Source organism: Cajanus cajan, chromosome 5, assembly GCF_000230855.2.
Source record: "Cajanus cajan strain Asha chromosome 5, NIPB_CcT2T_4, whole genome shotgun sequence".
Taxonomy (NCBI): Eukaryota; Viridiplantae; Streptophyta; class Magnoliopsida; order Fabales; family Fabaceae; genus Cajanus; species Cajanus cajan.
In genome coordinates this window covers 45,955,438-45,979,640 of record NC_138521.1, presented here as the reverse complement: position 1 = coordinate 45,979,640, position 24,203 = coordinate 45,955,438, and the positions used below count along the sequence as shown (strand labels likewise).

General features: G+C 28.8%; 1 protein-coding gene across 4 annotated transcripts; it reads right to left on the bottom strand.

Moving 5' to 3' along the window:
* Nucleotides 1-4,486: 4,486 nt before the first annotated feature.
* On the bottom strand, nucleotides 4,487-8,472 carry LOC109794322 (plant intracellular Ras-group-related LRR protein 4). 4 transcript variants are annotated; one of them, XM_083075256.1, is made up of 5 exons: nucleotides 8,158-8,464; nucleotides 7,321-8,049; nucleotides 6,011-6,927; nucleotides 5,144-5,335; nucleotides 4,487-4,869 (listed from the first exon to the last, which is right to left on the bottom strand). In XM_083075256.1, the coding sequence occupies exons 2-4, from the start codon at nucleotides 7,904-7,906 to the stop codon at nucleotides 5,189-5,191; spliced, it is 1,650 nt and encodes a 549-aa protein (XP_082931382.1). In that variant the 5' UTR covers nucleotides 7,907-8,049; nucleotides 8,158-8,464; the 3' UTR covers nucleotides 4,487-4,869; nucleotides 5,144-5,188. The 4 variants fall into 4 exon arrangements, with proteins under 4 accessions (XP_082931382.1, XP_020209367.1, XP_082931383.1 ...); XM_020353778.3 differs by having other exon boundaries at nucleotides 8,164-8,464; XM_083075257.1 differs by having other exon boundaries at nucleotides 7,321-8,464.
* Between the last annotated feature and the right edge of the window lie 15,731 nt (nucleotides 8,473-24,203).

Here is a 24,203-nt window from a genome sequence, read left to right as displayed (position 1 = left end):
CCATAACCAACTAGGAGCAACTCTAGCCCTATCAGTCTTTATAGCTTTTGTTAATGCTTGAAGAGCGTAAACAATAGCATGATCATTCCTACCAACCATAATTCTGATATTGGGTAGGCTTCTTGCATTCATAGCAGACAACCTCTTTATAGTTAGTTTGACTTGGCTTTTTGAATTTTTCCTTCTTTTTGTGAAAACTTCTTAGCCTTCCTTTCTTCTTTAACAAGTCCTTAAACTTTTTAGACATGAGAGATATCTCATCGTCTATAGAGTCCTTAAAATTTTCATCTGAGTTGCTTGACTTAGATTCTACTTTTAGATCCTTCCTTTTCTCTCTTCTCTTGCTGGTCTCGCCATCCTTTAAATCAATAGTAGCATTTTCTTTAGAGTGATCTTTTCTATTCAAGTGAACATCATGAACTCGTAGAGCTTCGACAAGTTCATCAAGAATGAGAACTTTAAAGTCACATGCTTCTAAGATAGTTGTGGTTTTGGGCTTTTAGATCTTTGGAAAACAATCCAAGATCTTGAGATTATTTTGAGCTTTGGTGAACTCGGTTCCCAGGGATTTTAACTCATTCATAATTGTTTGAAATCTTCCAAACATTTCATTGTCACTACCCAAAAAATTTTGATCTTGCGACCTATGGTTTAGACATCCTTTTGAAAATCTCATCAATTAAGGAATGCCCAGACACCAGACTAATCCTTAATTAATGGTTTTTGAAAATGAGCTCATGGAGTCGCCACCAATGTTTTACTCAAAACAATTGGAAAAAGAAAAGGTTTTGGAAATCCAATAATCGCCTTTATAACCAAAATTGGGTTCGGGGGTCGTTTACGTACAAGGAAGGTATTAAGCACCCCTATAACGCCCTTTCAGTACCCTATGATGGAGTTAGCATAACAATGAGTAATAATTTAAACATCTTTTCCCCTTTATTAATGCATATTTACATATATAAGGATTTAAATTACACAAATTTCCCTAGGATGTCTACGTAGTTATTTCCTTTATTATAAGGATATTTAAAATAAAAGAGGTGGAAGATGGAAAAAGAGATCGATGGATAATACCTCGTGGCAAGCTTTATTGATGTTCTTCAAATGTGGGATTTTTAAGTGCTTTGTGACAACCTTTCGCACTACACAAATACCTCACAGATCTTAAGAAATACAAAAAGAGATAGAGGGAGATATTTCAAGCTATCATGGATTCTAGACAAATTTTTCCAGCCCCGAAGTTTGCTATTTATAGACATCAGAAGTGGCCAGAATGGCTTGTTCTAGACCCCTTCGTTATGCACTAATTTCTTAACTGGAACGGTCCATTCTTAAATCAGAACGGTCTGTTCCAGAGTTGAGTTTAACACATAACTTCCTATGCTGGAACGGCCCGTTCTGGACTAGGGTTTTAGACACTTTTTAGTAGTCTAGAACCACCCATTCTAGTTTCGGCACAGGCCGTTCCAGCTTGGGAACAGTCTGTTCTAGTGTGGGAACGGGTCATTCTGTCTTGGGAACAGCTCGTTTTAAGCTACTAAATCAGCTTTTGTTGGGCTTTAGGCTTTTTGATGTCATGTCTTGTTGTTTCCATACTTGGAAACTCCTTTTCTTTGATAATTTCCTTGTTTGTATGCCCCAGACAAAATTAGGTGTCAACATTCATCGATGGGCTCGCTTTCCTTCATGGAAAATAACTCATAATGTCTTTGAAGTGTAGTAGCTCATTTGAGCCTTACATCTTCAATACCCTCTGAGTTTCCCTAATGGCATCCTATATTTCCTTGGTCGTTGAGTAGTTGTAGAGCTTGTTATACACCACTATAAACAAGGAGCAAGCAAGGATATATCTCGCTTTGGTGTTGAGCTGCAATATGTTGTAGTCATCCTGAGTGTATTCACTCTTAAGCTTGGTAACAACAACATTACCTTGAGTGATGATTTTTTAGAGGTGGTATTGGGTGGATTTGATGAACATCTCCATTTGATCCTTCCAATGCGGGTTGTAACGCCATGGAAATAGCGAGTTATTTGATAGATATGTTTTATATTATATATATGTATGTATGTAAGTATGTATATGTTGTCTATATGGATTTGGATTGGATTATGGAGGTGTGGATTTGAAATGTACTTATCTTTGTGCATGTTGTATAATTATGTGGTTTTAATTAGTTGTTTGGACATAGTAGTGATTTTGTAGTATGAGATGAGAGGTTTATATAGGCATGTGTATCATGAATGTGGTGAATGATGCATTGTACACCATTATACTGAATTGGTACTAAGAGGGAAGAAGATTGATCACCTTCCTTCTCATCTTAGTTAAGTGAAGTATTATGGCATGCAACTCATTATTCCAAGCATATGTATCTGAAAGTGATGTTTGTTTATGTGTTGATACATGTTGCATTTCATATGGTGGTGAGTTGTGAGTATTGCATGGAAAGGAATAGGATGGGTAGGAGATTGAAGGATAGGAACATAAGATAAATCTGGTCTTTCTGAGTGAATTTGAGGTTGTTTTAGAGCTTAGGAAGTTGAAATACTTCAAGGAATAGAATATTTGAGGTGAATAGGTGCTAAGGGTGAAATTAGGAAATTTTAGAAAATGACTATATATAGGGACTTAGGACCGGAGGGTCTCATTTGTCAAACAGAGACAGTTTCTAGAGAGAGGAAGTAGAGAGAGAGGCTCTGGTCCGGAGGGAAGTTGAGGATACATTTGGGAAGTTTATCAAGTTAGGATCAATCTTCACAACTGGAGTTTCAAGAGATTTGGCCTCTAAAGCCTTGAAAAGGGGGATTAAAGTTTGAGTTAGGATTTGAGGGTTTTCTTCAAACCTTGCATTTCTGAGGTTTCTAAGGTAAGGGTAGTACTTATAAGACTTAATCTGGTGTATATGGGTTTGAAATATCACATTGATTCCATGATTTATGCATGATTAAGGATGCATTGAGGGGAAAAGGTTTTGGTTGAGATTTCTTCATGATTTCCACAAATTAGTGATTAAGACTTGATTTCATTGCTTAATATATTATTTTTGGATAGTATTTATGCTTTTTAATGATTTGAACTCGTGTAATTTGAATTGGATTCATGTTGGGAAGAAATTTTTGAGGTTTTCGAGGGTTTTTGGTAGTAAATGCGTCGGGCGCAGTTCTTAGCGTCGAGCGTGAATCCATCAGGGATCACCATTGCCAAATCACGCCGGGGGCAAGGCTAGTCGCGTCGAGCGCAATTTGAAATGGGAATCCCTGAGTGAATCACGCCAAGCGTGGGGAGAACCATGTCGAGCGCACTATCAGACGTGGTCCTTATGTTTTAGTTATTGATATTGCGTTGGGCGTGATCTGAGCACGTCGGGTGTGGAGACTCATTGGGAGTCTCTGTCTGGAATTACACTAGGCTAGGATAAATGCACCGGGGCGCTGAGACCTCTATAGGTCTCCGTTTGAGTTTTGCGCCGGGCGGGATATTAGTGCGCCGGGCGTGAGTATGTTGGTCTTTAAGTCTTCATGAAAGTTGTAGCTTTGGATGTTAGCTTTCCAATGACGTTAGAATCACCCAAAAAGGAGGTCTAGGGCTCCAAACTCCACATTTGATCTAATCCAAATAATTTAAATTGGTTTAGTTAGGTTCACCAAATGATGGTGAGGCCTAGCTAAATCAATTCCTTGGAACAAATGGAGCAAAACATGCCCAATATGTAAAATTTGGCCTAGGCCCAACTCTGACCCATTTACTAGTTCCACCTACATACCCTGCTAATTGTTACCCCATTTCTACTACTGAAAATACAAAAATGAATGACCTTTAATACAAGGTCAAATGGAGTAAAAGTCTCCAAGTAGCCTACCCTAAATTCTTAAGAGAATGTCATATATCAAAGGAAAGAAAGTGTCTCACAAATACAAAAACAAAATGAACCTATACAAGAACTACTATATATAAATGGTATGAAAGGTCTTCAAAATTAACTCATTTCTCTTGGGTCCTTGAATGTATCACATCTTGGTCTTCTTGGCCTGGACATGATTCCATCAATAGATCATTTACCTTAAATAAAAAATATATTTTATATATTTTTAAAAATATTTATTAATACAAATTTAAATATAATTTATATATTTAAATATAATATTATTTATATATAATTTATTATAAAATTAGTTACATGTAATAAATATTTAAGCATAAAATACTAGTTTATGCATAAAAAAAAACTTCACATCTATTAACTCTTTTTGCTTTAACCTCCTTGAACGATGCTCCCTTCTCTCTCGCGCCCTCGCTTTTTCCCCATCCCGCTCCTCCTCACGTGCATTGGTAGAACCATCCGCAATATTGAACTACACTGTCTACACATGCTTCTCGAGGTTTTAAAATTTTCTTTTTTGAAATATATATTATATTATAATGGTACAAATGTAAATAAGTGTAAAAAATATTTTCTTTCATCGATTCTAATTTGAGCCGATATAAAAATAAAATATTTTTATATTATTTAATAACAGGGTAGAAAAGTTACTTCAAATTAAAATATACTACGGTATTAATTTTTACATCAATAGTACATATTAAATCATCTCTGGTTTTTCTCCATTACTCACGCCTAATTTTTTCCCTGGTCGGATGTACACTTCTTTTCATTTTCAAAATAACAGAAATACAAATGAAATAAAATTAAAAAAATTAAATTCTACAAAAAAAATTTAAAAAAATATATTAAACAGGAATTCTACAGTTTGTGCCTCAAAGTTAGCAGCCGACGAAGGTTCCCGTGCCAATTCATTCTCTCGTAATGTTGACTAGAAACTGACAGACATATCTTTGTCCTTTTTTATATAAACAAATGCATCTCCCTGTCATTAACACAAAACATTAGCCAACAAGCATGATTTGGTAGGTTTACCAATCTATTGTAAAAGTAACAGTTAATTATGCAATGCATTCACTCTATTCCCCTAGGGAATCTAGCCTTGCCACAAGTGGTGATTATAGGTCAATTAAGGCCACAAAAGTTACTGGTGATTGGTGAACAATGATTGAACCTCAATTATTTCATAATCAATACCCAACACCAATTGTACATTACAAGCATTGACCACTGACAAGGAGATTAACTCCACCACTTACTCATGGATTCGGTTGCTTGCCAACAAAGGCTTTAGTTGAATTTAATCAGGTTTTAACAAAATCAACGCCGTCACGCTTCCTTTTGTTTGACTTTGAAAAGAAGCATATCTGAGCCCAACCCTTCTTCTGCTTAAGTGGCTGTGATTTAACATCCTTCTTCTCTACAAGCTCAGCCATGTACTGGACAACCGCCTATGATGCACCGTCACATGAAACATGAGATTCACAATTTCACATGGCAGAAGGATTTTTATTAGCACAAAAAGAACTAGAAGAAAAAATGGCTTGTTTGATATGAGAAAATATAGCCTGTTTTTATTTTTTATTTTCAAATATTTCTGTAAGAAATAATGAAAATAAAAAAAAAATTATTTCCAATGTTTCTTATGCAAATTTTTTAAAACAAAAAATAAGTAAAACTAAAATGACATTTTTGTAATTAAAAGTAAAAGTAGAAAATATTTTCTCCTCCCTCCTTATTTCGTGATAACTAATAAGCATTGATTTTCAAAATTAGGGACTAAAGTAAAATTTTGGTAAAATCATACTATTATACTGGCACAAACAATATAAAAAATTAAGGGTAGATTTAATTTCTTTCTCATTTTTTGGTTTTAAAAATTGTTTTCAAAAATAATTTCATACTACTCGGTCAATTTTTTGTTCAAAATAAATATTTTAAAAACTTAAATAGAATTAGGAGATGTTTTCTCATTCTCTTCATTTATGACTTATCTAGAACAGTCCTGCATGTGATAAGATATGAACTTGGCATGAGTATATGGTTTTCTTCTTTTCTCTTATTTGTGACTGAAAACAGTTTCTAAAAATAGAAATCAAGGTAGTTTAGTCGAGAAAGCTAGTTACCTGTGCCCCCTTTTCAGCTACATGTCTCGGAGGGACTTCAAGAGGATTCTCTTCCACTTTCAGGACGCGTAACCGAGTGAGCATCCTAAAAGAGTCAGGAAGGACCCGAATTTGATTATTGCTGATATCCAACTCCTCAAGCATTTCAAGGTTCCCAATGGACCTCGGCAAGGATCTCATGTCAGCAAAGTTGTTTCCTATGTTCATCTTGACAAGGGATGTAGCAAAACACAAGCTCTCAGGCACATACTCAAGCTCATTGAAGCTGACATTCAGCTCCTTCAAGTTCGTCAGAGACGACATCGTGGTAGGTAGCTGTTTAACGTTGTTGTACCTCACAGACAAAACCTCAAGACTCTCAATCTTCCCCACAGCTTCAGGCAGTGCCTTGAGTCTGTTATAATCTGCACAAAGCTCCCTAAGAGAACAACAACGACCAATCGAATGCGGAATCTCTTCTATGTCGTTTGTCTCCACATTCAATATCTTAAGGCTTACAAGAGACCCTATGGTATCAGGAAGCACTGAAAGCTGGTTGGAGCTCAAATCAAGCTCCTCAAGACGCACCAATCTTCCCAAAGAATCTGGTAGAGATGATAACTGGTTTCCCCCAACGTTTAAATACACAAGACACGAGAGATCTCCAACACACTCCGGAAGCTCCACGATTTTATTCGAATGCAAATCCAAACTTGTTAAGGAAGAAAGACATCCGAGTGTGGAAGGCAGAACCGTGATTCGATTCTCAGATAAATCCAATTTGACTAAACTCGATAGCTTCCCTATTGAATCAGGAAGCCAATCAACTTGGTCCATTAACTTGTTCTGTAACATGAGCTCGCGGGTACCTTTCTTCGCAGAAACTTCAATTAAGCTAGCCAATTTTATCAAACTTAACTTATCACCACCCTCTTCACCTACAAGATCAAAACCCAATTATAGAAGAAGCTATTGTTGTTAGCCAAAAGAAACGGAACAAAACATAGATGTAGTATCCAATTAAGCTATTATTGTTCTCCACGTAACTTATAGAGATCCTTAATGCAAATATTTATTATCCAGATTACTAAAGTAAAACTTCAATTATGTTAATTACTGAAAGAACAACATCAAAATCATCTAGGAAATTTACGTTGATCATATATTGATCACAAACCTCATTATCTTACATTGATTTTAAACCCAAAAATTATTACCAAGTATACTCAAAACTTGAATTTTGATTAAAACACGCATCCAAAGATAATCAATATCAAAAACAAATAGCTATATCCAAGTTTTGTTCATAGAAACAGTTGAAAACCAGATACCTGAATTGGACGCGGGTTTCAACGAGGAATCAAGCAATTGCGGTTTAGACGAGACAACGGGGCGAACATCAGGGAAGAGCGCGGGCTTCGTCTTACTCATATAACTATCATCTTTGGAGAACAAAATCTCCGAACTCTTCGCACGCTCTTTCTTGAACGGAGAAACCGAAACGGAGGCGGCGGAAGTTTCCCGTTTGGAAACCGACGCTTTGGCGTTGGAGCGCGCGGCAACGCAGTTGGAAGCCCTCTGAATCAAATCGTCGAACAGCACGTGCACGTTTTCGAGATCGAGGAGTTTGAGAGGCTCACGCTTCTGCTCCCTGCTCTGGAAAAACACGACGTTCTTCTGCATCTCCTGCAGCACCGCCAAGAGCTCCTCCGGCACGTGCGAACCCTTGTGCTGCGTCGCCGCCGCCGCCGCCGACGCTACGGCCTCGAGCTTCGCCTGCTCCTCCCTCTCCACGTTCGCGATCACCGTCCTCGCCGCTTCCACTTCCTCGATTCCCGGCCGAGCCGGTAGCGATCTGTGCAGCCTCATTATCTCCTCCACCACCTCGTCCACGGATCGCCCCGGTGACAGGTCCATTTCGGATTGAGAGCACGCAACGACTCACCGCAGGCAGGCACAACTCAATTTTGCTTCCTCGCGTTTCTAGAAGGAAAGAGTATATAATAAACGGTAACACTTCACACGCTACCCACCAACGAAGCGAAACTTGAGAACACCACCTGAAATTAAAAAAAAAAAAAATATTTAATTTTAGTAATTTAGAAAGGAAAATAGAAACATAGAAAGGGCACGGCTTTTGTTCGGTTTCGGTTTTCTTCAGAATTTGCCTTAACTACTGACTCCGTTCGGTTCCGTGGTCGTTCCTCGCAGACATCAACGACTATTTCCATGCCTTCGTTTCTGTTGGAAATAAAACGAGACATTGATTTTTTTTTCTTTGAATTTTGTAGTGTTCGGCACTTTTAAGGATAACAGCAACACTGGTTGTATTAAATTCAAAGGGCAGCTTTCGTGTGAACGGATTTGTTTGAAGGAGAGAGGGGGAAAAATGCAGGGAGGAAAGAGTTTGGTGGAAAATTCAAATAAATAGCGTGAAATTTGATTAGGAAAGATACCGGTTACTATGCTACACTTACATTAACTACTTCCACTCTTCTACTACTTGTTGCTTCCCTTCTTTTGTCCAGCTCCACTTTTTCGTCTTACAAAATAATTATTGTATATTTTTTTAATCAAGGTCCATAGGAATAAAAATGTATATGATTTTTTTAAGTATAGGATAATTTATTTTTTTCTATATTAGGATTACTTAATGATGTATAAAAGAAGAAAAAAAAAAAAAGAATTAGTATTAATATATGTAATAAAATATGCATTTATTTTGTATTTTCTTGAATTAAAATATGTTATTTTTAATTTTTATAATCATAGCATAGATAAATGTATTTATAGCGGAAGCAATAAAATAATTTATCTAGTATATTCTTATTGGAGAATCGATTTATGTGGATAATAAAATAATATTTGATTAATAAAAATTAGATTGTGCGTGAATGGATATAAATTATTCTATTTATATTTTAAAATATTAAAATTATTCTTAATTATATATAAGTGATTTAGTTTAATTTATTTTTATGTTAAATATATGTGTCATAATTACTTATTTTAACATAAATATATTTATAAATTTATTTTTTAATATGAGTATATGTTTTAAAATTACTTAATTTTAGTCTTATTTTATTTTGTAAATGTCTACTAAATGAATACTTGTACTAAACAAGAAAGATAATAGAAGGCATTATCTGTCGTTAATCTACTTTGTTGTCATTTCTAATATGAACCATGTCGATGAATCATAAATAAAAAAGTATCCAAACTTAGAAATAATGACTAATATCTTTTATTTTATACTCAAAATTAAAATATGAATACCAAATACCTTGTTTAAAACATGCAAGTTTATATCAAATTATGAATAACCTAAATATCAAACATAAATAAAGGAAAAATATCAAATTATAACTTGTTTGAAAAAGAAAATACAAAAAGAGAGTAGTTGCCAATTGAAGACAGAGCATTTTGTTGACAAACAGCAAACGAGCAAGTGGAGTGGATTAGCAAATGGTGATGCTGGAACAGAGAGTGCAAACAGCAAAGAGAAAATGAGTTGAAGGGGTTATGAGTAGGAAGGAAAAATATGAACCATCACCCAACTTTGAGTGTGGATTGAGATGTAAAAGAAACAACCTTAGAAAAATAATAAAACAATTTACCAGAGATCCTTAAGAAAAAGAAGTTACATATATTTTTGATTAAATTAAAAAAAATAATAAGATGAAAAAGAAAACAAATATTTAAATATATATGAGAATAGTAAATGCAGGAGGTGGAGGGGGGACACGTGGTGGTTCACAAGGCCAGCAGAAGCCAGCTGGCAATGGAAATTGCTATTGCTGTTGCTATTCACACAATAACCGTTTGCTTTTGGTAGCAGAGAAAATAGAAAGGTTATTGTGCTCTATGAATTTATGAAAATCTGATTGGTATCAATTCCATCGCTCTCAGCCTCACGTGCTGTGTAAATTACCTGTCCCTTCGTCCCTTTCTCCCTTCAGGCAAAGCCCATGCACATGTTGCCGCTCCTCTTTCATCTTTTCTACACGTATACACTCCACAATCATATTTAACCACAATTTTATTTTTATACAACAAACTCTCTACTTTTTATAACCATACAAATATATATATATATATATATATATATTAATATATATATATAATTTATCATACTTATAATTTATAAATTAAAAAATAGACAATACCTTAAATATGACAAGAGTCACGATAGTAATGATACCTATCTTTATATCTTTCTTTTTCCTCATGAGACCGGAGATTCACCAAAATAGTCCCCTTTGTTAGATTCAACATGTTGCTTATATACTAATTCTCTATATAATGGGAAATTATAAGGTTTCTCTATGTAATGGGAAATTACAAGGTTATAACATAAGTCATAATTATGCTGCCATGGGCCTCTAGTGCATTGTGCTTCCAAAATATTCTACTCCAGCAGAGGAAGGTGCAATCTTTATAGCTTTCAACCTTTATGGTTTTCCAAGATACAGAAGAAAATGACACATTAAATAATCTTCACGTAACTATTATGTGGAAATACTGAAACTCATTGTTATTGATGCATCCAACTGCATGCACTGGCACCGCAGGGACTCTGATACTCAGTATCAGAGCATTTTTTTTTTTGTGTTGTGGCATGACCAAGATACGAACAGAAACAAAGTGTACATAAAAAGTTAAGAGATATTAAATTAACGTAGCTATAAATTATATATGTACAGACTCTGTAGCAGCTGTGAGAATGGTTGAACTCAGTCTGACTTGAAGTTAATTTGAACACGGACTTGAATTTTAAAATTGAATTTAATACATGTTCAAGATGAGTTTGAGTTCCGTTTTACATTATTTGATCCGATTTAATATATAATATATTTTTTTAAAGAATATTAGTTTGATTCGATTATTATATATTAATAACAAAAATTAATTTAGTTTTTAATATTTTTATATGATATTATGTTTATAAAAAAGTATTTATTTTAATAATTTATTATAAAAATATATAATTTTAAAATTAATATAGTGTATTAAATTTGAATTGACATGAACTTATATATATATTTTGGGTCTTGATCGAGTTTAAGTTTTAGAAAATGACATGTAAAAAAAACAAGTTGAGTTTGGTCAAGGAAATTGATGGGACTTCCATGTTCACCTATACTATGAATAGAAGTAACTCTTTGTTTTATGTTATCATAATATTAACAAGAACATCTATCGATTTCACTAGAAACTAGTCGTTCTCGAGACTTAAGCCATTTTTATTTTGAAAACATAGAAACAATGTTCCATTACCTATAAAGTTGTTGAATCATCAATAATGTTATATTAAAATAACTTTTTTTTTATCAAATCAACTAGTGAATTACAATTATATTTTTTATTGGTGTTAAATTTTATTATAATTAAATAATTACAAATATATAATTAAAGAAATTTTATATATTGTATAGTTGTATATTTTAAAAAGTATATATACTATGTTAATTTTGATGTATATATTAATAGCATTTAGTCATGCAAGTAGTTAGTAATAGCATTTGTTAAGCAATTATGGCAAGCGCATTAGTCATGCAAGTAGTTAGTAATAAATAAATATCGTCCTTTTAAGAATTTGTGTAATATACAACAATAAATATAATGAATAACTAATATATACTAAATAATGTTCCATTAATTGAAGTTAATTGATAAAAGAAATAAAGATCATGTAGAGAAAAAATAAAAGTTTTTTTTTTGTATTTTGTCAAATAGTTAAAAGGCAATTTAGCTTAGAAATTAAATGTTATATTAATGTTCGGATTAGACTTCGCCGTATCTCACTCTCATGCATTTTAATAACTCAAATCTTCTTTTGCATTTAATGTTAATGTCAACTCACTAGTTTACTCAACTCTTAATTCCTTAGAAGAAAGAGAGCCTAAATTCCCTTATGAAGCATCAATTCCTTGAATACTTAATAACCAAACTTGCATTAATAAAAAGGTTTAAGATAACTAATATGAAGTTTCATTTCTATATACAAGTTCCATTAGGTATTTTGTTCAAATTTAAGATTACAAGATATTTTTTCACACCTAATGGATTAAATATCAAGCTATCGTTGATCACTTCATAACAATCATTAAGATTAGAAACAAAAATAACATTAAAATGGAAAGACACCCCTCCCCCCACACAAATATATATATATATATATATATATATATATATATATATATAGAAGAGGGATCTGTTTATTCTGTGAGTAAGTCTACCTAGACTTACTCAGTTCAATAACTCATGTTCTACATTAAATTTCAATGATCTAATCGTTGAATTTAAATTTTTTAATGCATAGATCAAGTCTGTAAATTTTTAGAAAATTTGAAAATCATTTGATATTTCATTTCATTAACTCAAATTGACGGATAATCATAAAATCATTTTATACATTGATTTGAATTAATGAAACGAAGTATCAAATGATCTAATCATTGAATTTTAAATTTTTAATACATAGATCAAGTTTACAAAATTTTTAAAAAATTAGAAATTAGTTGATACTTCTTTCATTAATTCAAATTAGTGGATAATCATAAAATCATTTTATACGTCAATTTGAACTAATGAAATGAAATATCAAATAATTTTTAATTTTTTTTATTTTAATAAGTTGGTGAAATGATATTTAATTAATTTTATAAATAAAAACTGACAATAATAATAAATATAAAGTATAATAATATTAAAAATGCAAGCAGTTGAAGGAGTTAATGATAATTTAGGTATATACATTCCTTAACACTAATTTGACTATATGATTTATACTTCTATAACATATTTTCCTTAATAGTAATATGTCAACAATAGAAGTTTCATTGATAATGAGTTATGATAGAAAATGTTTAAATATATGTAAGAATAATTTTAGAATGATAAATAATTAATAATTATTAATAGTAATATACTTATAATTAAGTCCACTGTTATCGTTAGAGTCAGGGAACCCGAGGTATCGTTCACTTTGACACTCGTTGGTCGTCACAGTTTTATCCTTTAAAAGGTACCTCGATAGGTTAAGGAGGGAGAGTGTTTATAAACTACCCTTAACTTTGACTCCTAACCGATGTGGGACTTTTAGACATACCAGAACAAGTAGCATTTGAAAATATTTTATTTCAAATATATTTATTTAAACAAATATATTTTAAATTTGATATTATAAAAATCAAAGACATAATGATTGAAAGTAACTGCATAAATATTGTTTTTTTATTTATTGTGATATATTATTTAGATATTATCAAAATATATTTATTATTATAATTTTAAATTCATAATAAATATATTCATTAAATTTAATATATTAAATTTCACGTTATAAAAAAATAGTGTTATCATTGTTATGTTATCAGTCATATTTTATGATTTTATAATTTTCTTTATTTTTTAAATTATTAATTTATTATATTCTTATCTTATCATTAAATAGTCACAAACTTAAGTTGATTTTTTTTATTGAATTATATATTTACTACAAAATAGAATCATTAATTTTATAAAAAAATATTATATGATGTATATATAAAAACTCATTTAAATCTTAAGCATTTTTTTTGTATATAAATTTTCACAAATTATATATTATTTGAAACAATTACAATAAGATTAATTATTTAATGATTGATAATCTGTGATTTTCAAATAATTTTAATTGATTTAGTATATGATAATCGCATATCATTAAATACATTAAATATAACATAAAATTCGATTTTTATTTTTTAATTATTAATTTATTATAGTCTCTTTTTATCATTAAACAATCACACATCTCAATTTTTTTAACGAAATTATATATTTATTACAAAATATAATCATTAAATGTTTTTAAAAAAAATATATTACATGATGTATATATCAAAACAAAACTCATTTAAATCTTAAATGAATAATATTTTTTTATTATAAATTTTCACAAATTATATATTATTTGAAATGATGACAATGAGATTAATTTAATGATTGATCAATTGTGATTTTAAAATAATTTTGATTGATTTAATGTGATAATTTAATATTATTAAATACATTAAATCATTATTGTATATATATATGAAATGTTTGGAACTACTAGCATAATAGTTGGATAGGGAGAGATTGTGATAGTTAGAAGCATGAATGTCTGATGAGTCAATATTTTTCCCTATTTTCTTACCTTTCTGTACTTATTTTCATCTCTGATTTGTGCTTAATTGTTTATATTCTGCACTGTTTTCTATTTGAGCTTTAATTGGACCAGTAATTCATATTTTAACTAATTTGAATTTTCTGAATCTAATTATTCCAATTTTTATTTTCAGGGCAGTTTAATAATTATTTGGGCTTGAAATTAATTTCTGGACTTCAAGTGGAGCTACCACGTCATTTGCCACGTCATCTGCCATGTCACTGCTGCACCACTTTCCACCTCAACATTCATCTTTTGTTTTTAGTCTATTTTATTGTAGTTGGGTCAGACTTGTAATTGTTGGGCCCAATTTCATTTTAGGTCATAGGAGCCTAGGATAGGGCTGACTTGGCAGCCACTAGCTTGAATAATCTGATGTGACTACGTGAGAGGGCTGCCTCCTTCATTATTCCTTTACGTTTTTGGCTTCCCTGTTCTGTTTCCTTTACGTTTTTGCTTCCTCTTTGTTTTGGATGCTCTCCATTTTTTGTTCACGTTTTCTTTAGGTTTTCTGGTTGTAATGTGAGACTCCATTTTTCATTTGAATACAGATTGTTCATTTCATTTGCGTTTTCCTTCTTCTTTGCAATTTCTTCTCCTTCTTCCTTCCTTGCAATTTCGTTTCTGTTTCTGTTCTATTTTAATGGAAGGCTAAAAATCCCTGGGTTGGCTCCTTGAGCAGATTGCAATCTCTAATTGAGGTTTTATTCATATTTGTATCTGTGTTCTACTTGGTTCTTCTTCATTGAACCTCTGAAACGTTTTGACACCTGTTCATGCTTAATGAATCAGGTTGCTCACAAGTTGCTTAATCTTGTGGGGAGGTTTAATGTTGTATACGTTTGCTTAATTCGTGTAGGGAAATCTTGAGTTAATCTTCGCTTAGTTGGTTAACCCGAATGGAACAAGAATTAAGTTATGAACAGAGAAATCTTTTGAGAACCAGGGATAAAAGAGTTGCAATCTGAACAGGGAACCAATCCGTTTTACTTGCTGTTTTATTTCGTTTTATTGCGTTACAAACCCCCCCCCACTTCGTGTGTTTAAGTCTTTAACAGTAAAAGATGGTCCTTGGGAGACGATCTAGAAGTCACTTCCTAGTACTACATTTAATTGCATTTATTTGACCGGATACGGCTTCGATCAATATCAAATTTTAAAATTATCTGCGTTCATAATAAATTTGACATTAATTTTATTATCATCACTATTATATATCTCATATTTTAAAATTTTTATATTTTGATTTCATTTTTTGAATTATTAATATATCACATTCTTATTTTATCATTATTTAGTTATAAATTGAAGTTTTTTTTCCCTCATTTTGATATATATTTTTTTATTTATATTTAGTAGTAACTTATTTTATAGTATTACGAAAATATAATAATTATCAGTAATTATTAAAATATTTGAATATAATTTTTTTATTAATTTTGATATATGTTCTTACATAAAATGTGCAAAATGTATTAGTTATCATTATTGATTATATAGTTTTATTTTATAATTTTTAGATTTTGATTTCATTTAATATTTTTGTTCATTTTAAATATTTTAAAAATGATATTGAATATAATAAACATATTAAATTGTCATATAAATCTACAATAATTTACATATTAAAACTATTAAATATAGTATCTTGTAATATAAATCTATAATAATTTGCATATAAAAATTCTTATTTACATTTTTGAAATCATATATATATATATATATATATATAAAGGATATAAAAATATAAATATTTTAGAGGGATATGATTTAAGTAACATAAAATTTTAAAAGTAATTTTTGAGAAAAATTTTAAGAAAAGAAGTTGCTCAATTTTTAGTGGAAAAAAATTAATCCCTTTATGTTGGAGGAAGTTTTGGAGGGAAACTGAAATTATTCCCTTTATATATACTATAGATTTTGATTTCATTTAATATTTTTTTTTTCATTTTTCATATTTTAAAAATGATATTGAATATAATATATATATATTAATTTGTTGTATAAATTTACAATAATTTACATGTTAAAAATAGTAAATATAATACCTTGTGATATAAATTCATAATAATTTGCATATAAAAATTATTATTTACATTTTTTAAATCATATATACTAAAATTTACTTTCATTTTAATATATATTTTTAATAATTAAATATATAATAATAAAATATCTTATAATTCTAATATATAAATCTATAGATTATACATATTTTAATTTAAAGTATAATCTAATCATTACATTATTATACATTCTAAACATTATTATACATTCTAAAAAAATTCAAATATTTGATTTCTAATTCTAAATACTATTACCAAATACCATTATTGATATTAAATACTAGTATCTAAATACTAATATATATATATAGATAGATATAATAAATCTGTCGAAATATTATATATTAATTAATATATTATTAATCTTTATTTTGTATTTCATGTTATATATTATGTTATGTACTAAATCAAATAAATATTAAATATTGGTTTGGATACTCTATATTTTTTGTGTTTTTTTTTAATAAATAAATAAATATATATATATATATATATATATATATATGTATTTTAAAAAATTAGATATATAAAAATATAAATATTTGGGAAGAGATATGATTTAGTTAATATAAAATTTTAAAGGATTTTCTGAGAAAAACTTTTAAGAGAAGAAGTTGTCCAATTTTTAGAAGAAAAACATTGTTCCCTTTATGTTGGAGGACAGTTTTGAAAGGAAACAATTAGAACAAACTTATTTCCTTTATATATACTATATAGATATATAGATTACATTTTTTATGTTAATGTAATAAATAATAATTTTATAATTATTTTCTTGATATTTAAAAAAAAATTGTTATAAAAGTTGTTCATTTTATTAATATTTTTTTCTCTTACTAATATTCATTATTCTTAGCATATAATCTTAATTATTTTTAATAATTATTTCTTATGTAAATTTTATAATTATTTTTAATTTAAATCTGTAATAATTTAAAATTAATGTAAGAGAAAAATAGTTGTAAAAGAAGTTATTTTTTATATATACTAATTTTATAATTTATATATAGATTTTTATTTGAATTTACTTTAAAAATGAAATAATTAATAATTAATATAATTAATGTTTTAAGATAATGTCACATTTTACAATATTAATGTATTGTTATTTTATTTTATAAGAATATTATTTTAGATGAAAATCTTTTAGATTAGAAATTTTGAATATTTTTCTTTAAAAATATTTAGATGAATATCTTAATATTTTTTTTATGTAAAATCGTGTTTAGTTACATTTCTTAGATTAATGAAATAAATAATAGTTTTTATAATTATTATTTATGATATTTTAGAGAGAAAAAATTGTTATATAAGTTGTTAATTTTGTTAATATATATGCTATTTTTTTTCTAACTAATATTTATTATTTTTAATAATTATTTTTATGTAAATTTTATAATTACTTTTACTTTAATACTGAAATAATTTAAAATTAATGTGATTAATGTTTTATAATACTCTTACAGTTTTCTATATTAATGATTTATTCTATTATAATTACTAGATCGCGATCAATGATTTATTTTAATAAATTAAATGAAATATATTTAATTTATTATATATATATATATATATAAAAATCAATAACAATATCAAATATAATAATATTATGAATAAGTAAAAAAAATAGTATTAAAAATAAATATATACTAATTTGTTATAAATTACTGAAATATTTCTGTAAACAACATTATAGTACATATTTGAATGAAATACTAGGATCTGAATGAGTTAATGTTAACTTAGATATATACATATACTAGAAATCAAAGTTCAATTGATGATGAGTTATTAATAGTAATACTTATAATTATTAGTAATTACAAATAAGTAATAAGTAATATTAATTACAAATAAATATTTATTATTGATAACCTTTTTAAATATTTTTTTTCCAAATATATTGATTAAAATCAATATATTTTAAATTTAATATTATAAAAAAAATGTAGTCATAATATTACAAGTAACGACATAAATATTATTATTTTTATTAATTTTAATATATTATTCAGTAAAGAGAAATAAATTCATAATGGAAAACTTACAAAGAAAAATATAGCAAGAAGGTTTAGTAATACAAAACTTTTATTTTAAACTCTCGATGCCATGACATATATCAGAGAGTCATTTTTATACCAAGCCATACATGTCTAATTTACACATAAGAGTATTGATAACCCTAAAATATTAAGGGCATAGATAGGAAACAAAATATAGTACAAGCAGTGTTTTAAAACCCGGACCGACCCGGCCGGTCGGACCGGTTGGACCGGGAACCGGTGGTCCAGCCGGTCCGAATCTAAAGTTGGATCGGTTATGCAGTCGACCCGTTTCAAACCGGATTAAACCGGTCAATTTTTCGGTTCAACCGGTGAACCGGTGGGTCAAACCGGTTCAACCACTTTTTTTTTTTTTTAAGGGACCATAAATCACAAAAATAATAATGAAAATTGAATCTCTTAATGAAAAAGCAAGGAGTCTTATTAAATATAACAATGACTACTTGTTCTAATATATTTGTTTGCAATATATACAACTTAAATAACTTTTATAGTATATTATTAATTTTAAATTATATATTTAATAATTCAATATCTATGTAAATATTACATATATTATTTTGTGATATTAATTGCAAGCATATTATATATGTACATATTATTTATATTTTTAATTTGTATTAATATACCGTTTAACATGTAATTTTTTTATGTATTTTTTTACAAAATAAAAATAAAAATAATTTTAAATAAGATAGAAAATTTAAATTTAAAATAAGATATGAATTTATTAAAATTTATAAGTATTAATATATTTAATATGAATATATTTTAATAAAAATAAATAAAAATCGAGTCATGTGGTTCAACCAGTGACCCACTGGTTCAACCTTTGACCCACTGACCCAATACCTTAACCGGTTCGATGACCGGTCCGGTTTTTAAAACTATGAGTACAAGCATTATTACAAAAGGAACCTAATCTAGAGCTATAGATAAGAAAATGGCAGAAGCATCTTGACGGTAGCATGAACATCTTTGAAATGGTAGGAGCATCTTGTGTGGCACCCTGTACCCCAACATACATATAAAGTAATTATAAAAAAAATAAAATTCTTCATCATTAAAAACCAAATCTCAATAGGGTAAAGAGTGTGACACCCTTACTGCCCCTAACACATATATAAATAAATCTTGTAAATAAACTAAAGAATAAATATTCGTTGGTAAAAGGGTTCACATAAAACCTTCATAAATAACCAAAATAATTAAAAATGAAATTTAGAAAGTAAAACTTGAGAGTTTACAAATTGCTTTCAAAAGAGAAGTTATAACTCTAAATACATATAAAAAATTTATCCTAGAATTCTCTGCCCCGATGTCACAATATCAGAGCACACTCACAACTCAATGGTTGACATTCTAGATGCCACTCACAGCTGGATCTTTCTCACCTAAAACATCCATAAATTGTACGGTGAGAAAAGAAAACATTTATATATAAAGCACACAAGGAAATCCACAACATCATTTCATCATAACTTGGAATGTTATTTACAAGCATTTCTATAGATATATCATCATTCTATCAATCATTCATCTTCACATCTCAATTCACAATTACACTAATCCATCACAATCCACGCAAATCTTACAATTAACCCTATGTCAAGGTCACGCCTATAGCATCTCTTGCTCGAGGTCGTGCCACCCCCGACATAAGCATTAATTGCCTCACACATCCCACCCTATGCCAAGGTTACGCCTGTAGCATCTCTTGCCCAAGGTCGTGCCACCCCCGACATAAGCATGAAAAATCACACATCCTACACTGTGCCAAGGTCACGCCTGCAACATCTCTTGCTCGAGGTCGTGCCACCCCCGACATAAGCATGAGGAATCACCCATCCCATACTATGCCAAGGTCACGCATGTAGCATTTCTTGCCTAAGGTCGTGCCACCCCTGATCACAAGTGTGAGGAACCACAATCACATTCTCATTCACATCCACATCCACATCCACATCTCAATTCTACAATACATACACAATCCACACAAAATAGTGGTTCACATACCCCTCAAGTAATTCACCATGAATCCTCTAGATCATCAATTTTATCAAATAATATAACAATAACATTCATAAATTAGTATAATAATCAATGGAATTAGCAATTTAATATAATCTTAACCCAAACAATAAAACCCCCCATTTTTCCAAAACCTAAACAGACATTTTTCTACAATTTCGTTCTCTCTCCTAGATCATCATTTGTACAAATTATTAGCATATTTCTAATCCTCAATACATATACAGTCTAATGGAATCATTAATTCCTTAAACAGAAATAATCCAATTTTTCCAAAACCTAACTTACAAGCACTTTTCTATAATTTCGTTTTCTCTCCCAGATCATCATTCTTACAAATTAAATATATATTTCTAATCTTCCACACATACAGAATCTAATGGTATCATTAATTCCTCAAACAGAAATAATCCAATTTTTTCAAAACCTAGCCTACCGGCACTTTTCTACGATTTCGTCTCTCTCCCAAATCATCATTCTTACAAACTAAATATATATTCATAATCCTAAATATATACAGAATCACATAAGATCAATAATTCTCCAAACAAAAATAATTATTAAATTACTCATAATCCTAAGGGTTCTTCCTCTACCCAATTCCCTCATGTAACTCTACATATAAATAATCCCCTTTTCCCCCGTAAATTGATATGTAGAAGCTGAATGGTCTTGGTGTGATCTAAGATCATTCTTGAGTACTCTTCCTTAGAGCTCTTTATTTCTCCTCTTTTTTTCCCTAACCCTTCAGAACGCAAATGAGGCAGATAGGGTTAACGCTACCCGACTCCTTTCTTAAAATTAATCTATTGGGCTGGGTCAACCCAACCCATTTTCCTTCTCCTCTAACCCACATCTCTTTTTCCTCAAAATAATTAAATAAAATAAATACATTTATATTATAAAATATTTTTCCTCTATAATAATAATATATTTCTGACCCAAAATACAATAATATAATTTTAATAACAAAATATCATATAAAATCAACATTCTCTTAAAACATATAAATATTTATTTAAAAATGCTAAAAAAATACTTATTTAATACGTACAAAATAATTGTCCTAAACAATAATTATTTAAAACGTACAAAATAATATTCCTATATAATTATTAAAATAATTATGACCAAATACCATATAATAATAATAATAATAATAATAATAATAATAATAATAATAATAATAACCTTTTTGAAAACTGGGGTGTTACAAAGAGTTCAGATTCATAAACTTAATCCAAATAACATGCCAATGGAATTACAAAGAAATAAAACTGAGTTTTTCATAATAATTTAATAAGAATAACATTCTAATCTAATCCTATTTATGCCCCGATGTGACATGTTCTATCAGAGCAAAGCCCAACATTGAAGCCTAAGCTTCGTCACCGACATCATCAGCCTCATGCTGATAATTACCTGTATAACTGATGGAGGACCATCCTTGAAGATACATGTGAGCCCATCACTAGGTCCATGGCTAGGAGAGTGGAAGAGGAGGAGGGAGCTCACCCACCTAAGGACACCCTCCTCATGATTATAGAGTACTAAAATACTCTCCTAAGCTTCATTTGTATAAGGATATTTTATTTTCCAATTTTACCCTTGTATTTTGGGGTATCTTAGTCATAGGATTTATTTTCTTTTGTATTTCTCATTTTACCCTTGTATTATGGGGTGTTTTAGATCATAGGTATTTAATTAGGGAGCTAGACGCATTTTCGGTGGTGTTTGGACCTATTTTTGGACTTAGAATGGCTTAGGCTCAAGTGGAGGGAAAAGGTTGCATGGTCTTATCATGCACCTAGATGTAGCCTAACTAAATCCAATGATTTCATCCTTGGCTACCAAGTTGCATCTAGAGTTAATTTGAGTTTCATTTGGTGTGCATTTGGCATTGTAAATTCTGGCCAATGCAATCCTAAATGCAACCCTAGATACATCTCACTCCTATAAATACCCTATGCACCACACCTTGTAAATACTTTAGATTATATGATATTGAGTGATCATCTTTATGCCTCAAAATCTCATCCTTAGTCACTAGGTTAATTCGGCTAACCTACTTCATTCACTACAAGAAAAACTGTTATTATCTACAGAATATTATCTACGGAAATTTTTCCGTAAATAAATGTTTAATTATCTACGGAATATTATCTACGGAAAGTTTTCCGTAGATAATATTTAATTTTCTACGAAATATTATCTACGGAATTTTTTCCGTAGATAATGTCCAGTTATCTACGGAAATTTCCGTAGATAACTTCTACGAATAATTCCGTAGATAAATTTCGTAGGTAAAACATATTTTTATTATCTTTTCATTTTTATTTATTATAAAATAATTAGAATATTTAATTTAACATTATTAAAAAAATAATCATTATAAAATTTATTCTTTTTTAATTTAATTATTTATTATAATACTTTTTAGTTACCGTATTTACTAAAAAATTATTTTTAATTAAAATATATTTTATAATTTTAGTTAATTCATTATTATTCACTCACTTGATTAAAAAGTGATAAAATATAATTAATTTTTAATTAATTTAATAAAATAAAAACTTTAAAATATATATATAAAATTTGTAACAATTTCTTAAATACAAATATTTAATTAATTAATTTTAATATATACTAAATTTAATATTAGAAAATTTATAAATATTTTAGTTATAATTTTTTATTATCTTTTGATTTAATATTGGATTTCTTTTGATTATGAAAGATATTTACCTGGATTTGAGTTATGATTGTTATAATCTTTTGATTTAATATTGGATTTTATTTATTATAAAACATAATAAATAAAATCTAAAATCTAGAACAATTTCTTTGATACAAATATGTAATTAATTTTAATATATAATAAATTTAATATTAGAATATTTATTATAATTTTAGATATGATTTATATAATATTTTGATTTAATATTAAATTTCTTTTGATTATAATATTTTAATATATTTTATTTAAAATATCAGTGAACATATTTTATTATCTTTTCATTTTAATTTATTATAAAATAATTAGAATATTTAATTTAACATCATTAATAAAATAGTCATTATAAAATTTATTCTTTTTTAATTTAATTATTTATTATAATATTTTTTAGTTACCGTATTTACCAAAAAATTATTTTTAATTAAAATATATTTTAGAATTTTAGTTAATTCATTATCATTCACTCACTTGATTAAAAAGTGATAAAATATAATTAATTTTGGAAATGGCTTGTTCCAAGCCCGTTCCCATTTAGGATTATAGGTAGTTTTAATAGTCCGGGCCCGTTCTAACTTGAGAACGGCCCGTTCTGGACTACTAACACTACAAGAAAAACTGAAATTTTTCCATATAACGTTTAATTATCTACGGAATATTATATACGGAATATTTTCCGTAGATAATATTTAATTTTCTACGGAATATTATCTATGGAATTTTTTTCGTAGATAATGTCCAGTTATCTACGGAAATTTTCTTAGATAAGCTATCTACGAAATTATCCGTAGATAAGTTATCTACGGAAATTTTCGTAGATAAATTCCGTAGGTAAAACATATTTTTATTATCTTTTCATTTTTATTTATTATAAAATAATTAAAATATTTAATTTAACATCATTAAAAAAATAATCATTATAAAATTTATTCTTTTTAGTTTAATTATTTATTATAATACTTTTTAGTTACCGTATTTACCAAAAAATTATTTTTAATTAAAATATATTTTAGAATTTTAGTTAATTCATTATCATTCACTCACTTGATTAAAAATTGATAAAATATAATTAATTTTTAATTAATTTAATAAAATAAAAAGTTTAAAATATATATCTAAAATC